Source organism: Oncorhynchus gorbuscha, linkage group LG16 (genome assembly GCF_021184085.1).
Source record: "Oncorhynchus gorbuscha isolate QuinsamMale2020 ecotype Even-year linkage group LG16, OgorEven_v1.0, whole genome shotgun sequence".
Taxonomy (NCBI): domain Eukaryota; kingdom Metazoa; phylum Chordata; class Actinopteri; order Salmoniformes; family Salmonidae; genus Oncorhynchus; species Oncorhynchus gorbuscha.
In genome coordinates, this window is record NC_060188.1 from 1,564,176 (window position 1) to 1,574,109 (window position 9,934).

Sequence of the window (9,934 nt, forward strand, 5' to 3'; positions counted from 1 at the left end):
TGGCCCTCCATTCTTCACTTGTAAAGATGACCACTTAAACTTACAATAAATAAATGAGTGAGTAGTGAGTCCTCTCTGTTACAGCATGGCTGTAATGCATCACCCAAGTAGTTGTTACTGGTGGTGGGAGTTTGAGTTCGCCCCAAAACCGGTTTTATTTCACTTTGAGATCAAATGTATTTTGCCAGAGAGATCTGGTCCAAGTTATAGCAGAAAACTGGAAAGAAACTAAAACATCCAACCAACTTTTAACAATTCTCATTTATTGATGGATTCAAAATATTTACAAGATAAGTTTGTGTCATAAAGAAACACAATGTTACATATTCATGGTGCTGTCTGTTGTTGTAGTCCACTCTTTCAGCTGGGGTTTCACTGAATACATTCAAACAAGGTTAGATATTCATGGTGCTGTCTGTTGTTGTAGTCCACTCTTTTAGCTGGGGTTTCACTGAATACATTCAAACAAGGTTAGATATTCATGGTGCTGTCTGTTGTTGTAGTCCACTCTTTTAGCTGGGGTTTCACTGAATACATTCAAACAAGGTTAGATATTCATGGTGCTGTCTGTTGTTGTAGTCCACTCTTTTAGCTGGGGTTTCACTGAATACATTCAAACCAGGTTAGATATTCATTGTGCTGTCTGTTGTTGTAGTCCACTCTTTCAGCTGGGGTTTCACTGAATACATTCAAACAAGGTTAGATATTCATGGTGCTGTCTGTTGTTGTAGTCCACTCTTTCAGCTGGGGTTTCACTGAATACATTCAAACAAGGTTAGATATTCATGGTGCTGTCTGTTGTTGTAGTCCACTCTTTCAGCTGGGGTTTCACTGAATACATTCAAACAAGGTTAGATATTCATGGTGCTGTCTGTTGTTGTAGTCCACTCTTTCAGCTGGGGTTTCACTGAATACATTCAAACAAGGTTAGATATTCATGGTGCTGTCTGTTGTTGTAGTCCACTCTTTTAGCTGGGGTTTCACTGAATACATTCAAACAAGGTTAGATATTCATGGTGCTGTCTGTTGTTGTAGTCCACTCTTTCAGCTGGGGTTTCACTGAATACATTCAAACAAGGTTAGATATTCATGGTGCTGTCTGTTGTTGTAGTCCACTCTTTCAGCTGGGGTTTCACTGAATACATTCAAACAAGGTTAGATATTCATGGTGCTGTCTGTTGTTGTAGTCCACTCTTTTAGCTGGGGTTTCACTGAATACATTCAAACAAGGTTAGATATTCATGGTGCTGTCTGTTGTTGTAGTCCACTCTTTCAGATGGGGTTTCACTGAATACATTCAAACAAGGTTAGATATTCATGGTGCTGTCTGTTGTTGTAGTCCACTCTTTTAGCTGGGGTTTCACTGAATACATTCAAACAAGGTTAGATATTCATGGTGCTGTCTGTTGTTGTAGTCCACTCTTTTAGCTGGGGTTTCACTGAATACATTCAAACAAGTTCAGTGTCACATCCTTTCTGCAGTTTCCTGTCACATCAGAAATGTGTTCATTTTCATTTCATTCATTTTCCACTGTGACACAAAGCACATGGCAGACTATTTAACAAGGGACAAAGTTGATAGCTTATTACAATTAAACATCCCCCAAAATAAAAAAAATTAAAATTAAACAACCAAACACAAAGACCAAACCAAAAAGTAAAACAACTGTATTCTCAAGGTGGCTTCTTTTTATGTCTGTTATTTATTAGTGGTAATAATTGTATTGTTTATCCGAGCTGTAATTCACAACTCTCAGTGACAGAAACCATTTACTTGTGCATTATGACTATGGCACAGTTGCCTTAATCACAGTTGAGTGATTAAAGAACACCATTGTTCTTGTAGTTTCAGAGGAAACTTCCAAGTCAAACACAGCAAAAACACCATGTATAAATCCTGTGTGAAACAAAACCTAAATGTTCAAAAGCATTTTCTGTCATTTTTCTAAGACATTTTCTCTTGTGTAGTGTACAAAACTCATATTGCTGCAGACATCCTGATCACATAATAGAAGTTTACACAGTCACAGTTTGCAGTTGGTTTGAAAATGACGGCCAAATGCACACTGTTCAGAGGTGCTAAGTAGACTTATGCCATAAGACTCTGTCCCAAAGCTATTTCTGCCATTTTTCTAAGACCTCTCAGGTTTTCCCTTGTGTAGTAGATTCCCAAAATCATTTTTCTCCTGACATCCTTATCTTTTAAAATTAGTTTACTCAGGCACTCCGTTTCGGCACATTTTCCGTAGGGAAAGTCATTTCTGTCCGTCTCAGGGTTTGAGAGAGAGAAAAGATCCCCACAGTTCTTGCACGGCCTTCGGGCTTCATAACAATTGTTCTTGTGATTCCTGTAGAATGCTCTACATTTTACGGTGCCAGGGAAGCTGATACCGTTTCCCTGTTCATGTCTGAATGACAACACTGCATAAGACACATAGTTATGCCACACGTTTAGACATGACTGATTGATCATAATTCTCCTTGCTCTCTCCCCTCTGCAGGACAGGGATGCTCCATAGTACTTCACTGGTCTGAGGGCTCCAGGGGTTTCGTTGTAGCACACAGCTATGACAGTAGCCTCCAGAGTGTAGTAGTTGGTGTAGTTACTCTCGCCTTTTATTTTGGGGGGCAATTTCAATGCTTCCATGAAACTTAGAAGATTTTCTTGTATTTTATCTTCGTTCTCATGACCACAAATCCTGACAGCCTGAAGACAAACAAAGTGAAACATGCAATATTCTACAAATTATAAGCTACATGGACAATACATGTTTTATATAATGTGTTTTATTGTCATTGTTTATTGCTAAAAACAATTATGTGGAAATTGGTCAAGGACAAAAGCTTCAGGTTAAATACAGTTGAAGTCGGAGGTTTACACACACCTTAGCCAAATACATTTAAACTCAGTTCACAATTCCCAACATTTAATCCTAGTAAAAATTCTCTGTTTTAGGTCAGTTAGGATCAGACACCATTTTAAGAATGTGAAATGTCAGAGTAATAGTAAAGAGGATTATTTCTTTCAGCTTGATTTCTTTCATCACATTCCCAGTGGGTCAGAAGTTCACATACACTCAATTAGTATTTGGTAGCATTGCCTTTAAATTGTTTAACTTGGGTCAAACGTTTTGGGTAGCCTTCACAAGCTTTCCCACAATATGTTGGGTGAATTTTGGCCCATTCCTCCTGACAGAGCTGATGTAACTGAGTCAGGTTTGTAGGCCTCCTTGCTCGCACACCTTTTTTCAGTTCTGCCCACAAATTTTCTATGAGATTAAGGTCAGGGCTTTGTGACGGCTACTCCAATACCTTGACTTTGTTGTCTTTCAGCCATTTGACCACAACTTCGGAAGCAAGATTGTGGTCATTGTCCATTTGGAAGATCCATTTGCGACCAAGCTTTAACTTCCTGACCGATGTCTTGAGATGTTGCTTCAATATATCCACATAATTTTCTTTCCTCATGATGCCAATCCCAGTCCCTCCTGCAGCAAATCCCCCACACAACATGATGCTGCCACCCCTGTGCTTCACGGTTGGGATGGTGTTCTTCTTGCAAGCCTCCCCCTTTTTCCTTCAAACATAACGATGGTCATTATGGCCAAACAGTTCTATTTTTATTTCATCAGACCAGAGGACATTTCTCCAAAAAGTATGATCTTTGTCCCCATGTGCAGTTGCAAACCATAGTCAGGCTTTTTTTATGCCGGTTTTGGAGCAGTGGTGAGCGGCCTTTCAGGTTATGTCAATATTGGACTGGTTTTACTGTGGATATAGATACTTTTCTACCTGATTCCTCCAGAATCTTCACAAGGTCCTTTGCTGCTGTTCTGGGATTGATTTCCACTTTTCGCACCAAATAAATTTCATCTCTAGGAGTCAGAACGCATCTCCTTCCTGAGCAGTATGATGGCTGCGTGGTCCCATGGTGTTTATACTTGCATACTATTGTTTGTACAAATGAACGTGGTACCTTCAGGCATTTGGAAATTGCTCCCAAGGATGAACCAGACTTGTGGAGGTCTCAACATTTTTTTCGGAGGTCTTGGCTGATTTCTTTTGATTTTCCCATGATGTCAAGCAAAGAGGCACTGAGCTTGAAGGTAGGCCTTGAAATACATCCACAGGTACACTTCTAAAGCCATGACATAATTTTCTGGAATTTTCCAAGCTGTTTAAAGGCACAGTCAACTTAGTGCATGTAAACTTCTGTCCCACTGGATTTGTGATACAGTGAATTATAAGTTAAATAATCTGTCTGTAAACAATGTTTGGAACAATTACTTGTGTCATGCACACAGTAGATGTCCTAACCGACTTGCCAAAACTATAGTTTGTTAACAACAAATGTATGGAGTGGTTGAAAAACGAGTTTTAATGACTCCAACCTAAGTGTATGTAAACTTCCGACTTCAACTGTACATTCCATTTACACACTTACCAAAGTCAGAATAATGGAAAATGGAGTCTGACAGGGTGGAGACATGTAATTGTCGAATGTCTTAGGAAAACGTTTTTCTAAATAGTCCATCACCTCTTGAGACTCAAAGAAGTCAGTTGGAAGAAGACGGACATCATTAATGTGACCTAAGAAAAAGATGCTGTGAAGCAACTTTTAACAGACATTAATAATTAATAACATAATTAATGAACAATGTATAACATAACAAGATCAATTAATAATGTTTTTTCTGGAAACAATTCATTTGTAACCTGATGAAATGTATAGTAAACCAAAAATGTGCTAAATGTGTGAGAATGTATTTTAGGCGTTTGATTAGTGTATTTAATTAGGCGATGTGTACCTTTTCCACGTAATCTTCTATTCTGTCAACTCCCACCCACAGGGAGCTATTCCAAAACTTTATAACCTGTCCAATAAATGCTGTTCCTGATGACTTTAAGCTTTCTTCATTTTTTTTCTTCCGTTTCAGATATGTAGCTGTTAGGTCCCTAAAAGTGGTATTGTAAAGTTTAATAAAGATCACATACAGTAAGTAATGATTGTATTTTAAATGCTGTTCAAACCCAATTCAAGCAGCCCTACTCCGTTTGAGCTGTTATCCCATTTCCCCTCATAATGAGAAGGCAAGTTGTGTTTCTTTATTTCACACTGTCTTCTTTGTTCTCTTCAGCACACATATTGGCATAGTTTGTTATAGCTGTGCAATTTCACTAGTTAAGCAATTTAACAACTCTGATCAACTACGACACTAGGTAATTAACAATTTACCTTTATTACAATAAAGTTTGTTGTAAAATTTGTAAAACAGTTTAACACAAATGAAATACTAAATTCTACAGCATAAAATAACCTAAAAATGTGCTTTTTACTCTGAAATAAATCTGAATGTTAACTACTTCTGAACACCTTAAAGGGATTGTTCAGCGTAATTACATTTTTAGATAGTTTGTTTTCTTAGCTTGAATGCAATATGTGAATAAGAACTAACTGTAATCCACAATTTGGTTTCAATTAACTAGCCACTGCTAACAAATGACAGTTGGCACTACTTTCAAGTCAACCTCTCATGGTTATCGACTACCATGCTAGTCGATACCCATAGACTTCCAGTTGGCGAAACAACCTCTAACTTCCTTCATACTAGATGGACACAGAGACATAAACACTATATCTCCAAGTTCATCTGACTCTGGGGAAGTAGATAAAGGGCCTCATTGCCAAAATGCCTAGTATCCCATTAAATCATGCCATAATCATTGCAAAATAATGTAAAACCAAGTCATTGAGTGACAATCAATTTAAGAGATGATCTGGACATGACATTTAAAACATACTGAAAGGGGTAAAGGGAGGTCTTTTATTTTTTGGTCCTAAAATGCTTATTAGCATTAGTTGTAACTGGCTAGTTAATCAAATAAAAGTGTAGATTGCAGTCTGCCCTTGTCCATAGACTGCTTTCAAGATAAGGAAACACATTTGCTGAACTAACTATTTTAATAATATCTACAATTATCTCACAAATGCAAAAATCATAGCATATATGTATAGATGTATATATTAGTCTATATTTATCTTACACTATCATAAGTGATCACAATTGACACTAACCTTTTTGTAGGTGGTACCTGCCTCTGTAAATAGAAAAATGAATCTTTAACAACTTAATGTAATATTAACATGGTATTAATAGTAATATTAAGATGATTCATATTGTAATTTGAATGATTGATTTCTACTTACGGAGCTGCTCATGATTGCCGTGGGTACTGAAACCAAGCAAATTAATGACTGGGAGTTAAAATGTTTTAGGGCGGGGCACAGAAAAGAAGAGAAGGAAGAAGTAACATCCATACAGATTTTAACATGTTAACTCATGTTAACTCAGCTGCAGTAATGTTTTTCTGTTGAATATTAAATCAATAGGCAAAATGACATTTTGACGTGGATCCGGAAAGCTAGTAGCTATTTTGTGCATGTTACACCTTCATACCTTAGTGCAGTGCTCACTGACAAGTAGTATCTGGGTTATTGTTGTCTGGGTTATTACAGTAACCCAGACACGTCACAGGGCTATAAAGCTCAAACATGCCCTTACAACTATGGTAGTGAGAGGAAGTCGAGTCGTGCATGGGACAGGAGGGAAGTAGGTGAAACTGGGCCCACATTCTGCTAATATTCTCATCGATGAAGCATCTGATCTCAATACATTTTTCTGTTCCCAGAAATATATATATATATTTTTTAATTATAGGGGCGGTGTGAGGTCCAAAACCATACCAGGTGGTTTGGTGCCTGAGGGAAACACCATACCATAGAGTGTTACCAGTATGTTAAATGTGAGGGAAACAACCTGAGGGAAACACCATACCATAGAGTGTTACCAGTATGTTAAATGTGCAACCTGAGGGAAACACCATACCATAGAGTGTTACCAGTATGTTAAATGTGCAACCTGAGGGAAACACCATACCATAGAGTGTTACCAGTATGTTAAATGTGCAACCTGAGGGAAACACCATACCATAGAGTGTTACCAGTATGTTAAATGTGCAACCTGAGGGAAACACCATACCATAGAGTGTTACCAGTATGTTAAATGTGCAACCAGAAACACCATACCATAGAGGGTTAAAAACCAGAGGGAAAAAACTATAGACCATCTTTACTCCACACACAGAGACATCTACAAAGCTCTCACTGCCCTCCATTTGGCAAATCTGACCATAATTATATCCTCCTGATTCCTGCTTACAAGCAAAAACTAAAGCAGGAACCACCAGTGACTCGGTCAATAAAAAAGTGGTCAGCTACAGGACTGTTTAATTGCACAGACTGGAATATGTTCTGGGATTCTTCCGATGGCATTGAGGAGTACACCACATCAGTCATTGGCTTCATCAATAACTGCATCGATGACATCGTCCCCATAGTGACTGTACGTACATGTAATGGATGTGAAACGGCTAGCATAGTTAGCGGTGGTGCGCGCTAAATAGTGTTTCAATCGGTGACGTCACTTGCTCTGAGACCTTGAAGTAGTAGTTCCCCTTGCTCTGCAAGGGCCTCGGCTTTTGTGGAGTGATGGGTAACGATGCTTTGTGGGTGTCAGTTGTTGATGTGTGCAGAGGGTCCCTGGTTCACGCTCAGGGACCCTGGGCGAGGGGACGGTCTAAAGTTGTACTGTTACAAACATACCCCAACCAGAAGCCATGGTTTACAGGTAACATCCACACTGAGCTAAAGTCTAAAGCTGACGCTTTCAAGGAGCAGGACTCTGGAAGCTTTTAAGAAATCGTGCTATGCCCTCCGACGAACCATCAAACAGGCAAAGCGTCAATACAGGACTGAGATTGAATCGTACTACACCGGCTCCAACGCTCTTCGGATGTGGCAGGGCTTGCAAACTATTACAGACTACAAAGGGAAGCACAGTCGCAAGCTGCCCAGTGACACGATCCTACCAGATGAGCTAAATGTTTGCATAGAGGCAAGAAACACTGAAACATGCATAAGAGCATCAGCAGTTCCGGACGACTGTGTGATCAAGCTCTCTGTAGCCGATCTAAGTAAGACCTTTAAACAGGTCAACATTCACAAGGCCGCTGGGCCAGATGGATTACCAGAACGTGTACTCCGAGCATGCGCTGACCAACTGGCAAGTGTCTTCACTGACATTTTCAACCTTTCCCTGATTGAGTCTGTCATACCAACATGTTTCAAGCAGACCACCATAGTCCCCGTGCCCAAGAACACTAAGGTAACCTGCCTAAATGACTACAGTGCTTTGAAAGGCTGGTCATGGCTGGTCATCAACACCATTATCCCAGAAACCCTGGACACCCTCCATTTTGCATACCGCCCCAGCAGGTCCACAGATGATGCAATTATCTATTGCACTCCACACTGCCCTTTCCCACCTGGACAAAAGGAACACCTATGTGAGAACGCTATTCATTAACTACAACTCAGCGTTCAACACCATAGTGCCCTCAAAGCTCATCACTAAGCTAAGGACCCTGGGACTAAACACCTCCCTCTGCAACTGGATCCTGGACTTCCTGACTGGCCGCCCCCAGATGATAAGGGTAGGTAACAACACATCCACCACTCTGATCCTCAACACTGGGGCCTCTCAGGGGTGCGTGCTCAGTCCGCCAAGTCTAGGTCCAAAAAGCTTCCAGAATTAGACTGCCAGTCTCATCTCACCTACTGGTACAGGGCTCATATTGAATTAGGAGAGATACCAAGTGGGGAAGATACTGCCATCTGCTGGTGTAAAATTAAAACACAGAGCAGTACAGAGCTGATGGAACTGGGTTTATTCTTAAATAAGAACTGAACAAAAGAAAACAGAGCAAATGTAACAAAGCGGAGAGGAGCCTACCTGGATTTGTCCAATGAACTCGTTTGTGTTTTCCTTTTGGAGAAATGTTTTGCAACAGACGAAACGTTTTGCAACAGAATCGGCATAATGATTACATCCCTAATGTCCCTGGTGCAAGGTTTACTCGATGGCTGCTGGTTAATGTTGCCCCTGATATTGTTTTCATAAACTGCTTGTAATTCATATTTTTATTCACACATGTGGTTAGTCGCTTTGACTTTGCAACTTGGCCAGATAGTGTCGACCCTTCCTTCTGTCGAAAATAGCAATATTATTAGTTTACAAACACTCAAGTACTTTAATAAAAATGTAATAATAATTGCAGTGGATTCTGTAAGTCTATATGCCATCCTAAGTTTATTGGCTAGCTAGACACACATGCTGTGATGGAATAGGTTAGGTAATTTAGTTATAAGTTGCATGGCACTACACTACCACTTCCACAATCAATCGCCAGGTGGCAGCACCAACTGGTCAGGTGCTGTGCTCTGCCAGGAATCCTTGATTATGCACATGTGCAGGTGATCAATCAGTGTGCCAGTTCTCAGAGCTGTGAGGCTGCTGGAGTTTGAGGTACATGTGGGCCTTTGGTTTTGGATTGAATGTTTTGGTTTTGGGCCTTTTGTAGTACATTTTTTGTGTGGTGCCCAAAATTATTGGAGCCTTTGATAAAGATGAGCAAAAAATACTGTATAAAAACAAATACAAATACTGAGCTATATTGTATGCTCAACATTTTAAAAAACAAAAACATTTTATATTAACAAATTTGCTCAGAGAAAGAGATTTTGTTAAACAAGTAAGAAAACAAATCTCAAAATGATAGCAATGATTGGATCCCCTGTTTTCAATACTCCAGCACCCTCCCCATGCTAGGATAACAACGTTGAGCCTTTTTCTAGAATGTTTTATGAGATTGAGGAACAAATCGGGAGGGATCTTAGACCATTCCTCCATTCAGAATCGTTAACAGATCCTTGATATCATTTGTCTGTACTTTGTCTGCACTCTTCAATTCAGACCACAGGTTTTCAATGAGGTTCAAGTCCGGAGACTGAGATGTCTATTGCAAAATGTAGATT

The 9,934-nt window shown here is 39.6% G+C and overlaps 1 protein-coding gene across 2 annotated transcripts; it reads right to left on the reverse strand.

Moving 5' to 3' along the window:
- Positions 1-243: 243 nt before the first annotated feature.
- Positions 244-6,339, reverse strand: LOC123998648. 2 transcript variants are annotated; one of them, XR_006832310.1, is made up of 5 exons: positions 6,209-6,339; positions 6,077-6,099; positions 4,809-4,956; positions 4,445-4,590; positions 244-2,707 (listed from the first exon to the last, which is right to left on the reverse strand). XR_006832310.1 is itself a non-coding variant. In XM_046303709.1 (5 exons), the coding sequence occupies exons 1-5, from the start codon at positions 6,317-6,319 to the stop codon at positions 2,090-2,092; spliced, it is 1,071 nt and encodes a 356-aa protein (XP_046159665.1). In that variant the 5' UTR covers positions 6,320-6,337; the 3' UTR covers positions 244-2,089. The 2 variants fall into 2 exon arrangements, 1 of the variants encoding a protein (XP_046159665.1); XM_046303709.1 differs by having other exon boundaries at positions 4,445-4,615; positions 6,209-6,337.
- Between the last annotated feature and the right edge of the window lie 3,595 nt (positions 6,340-9,934).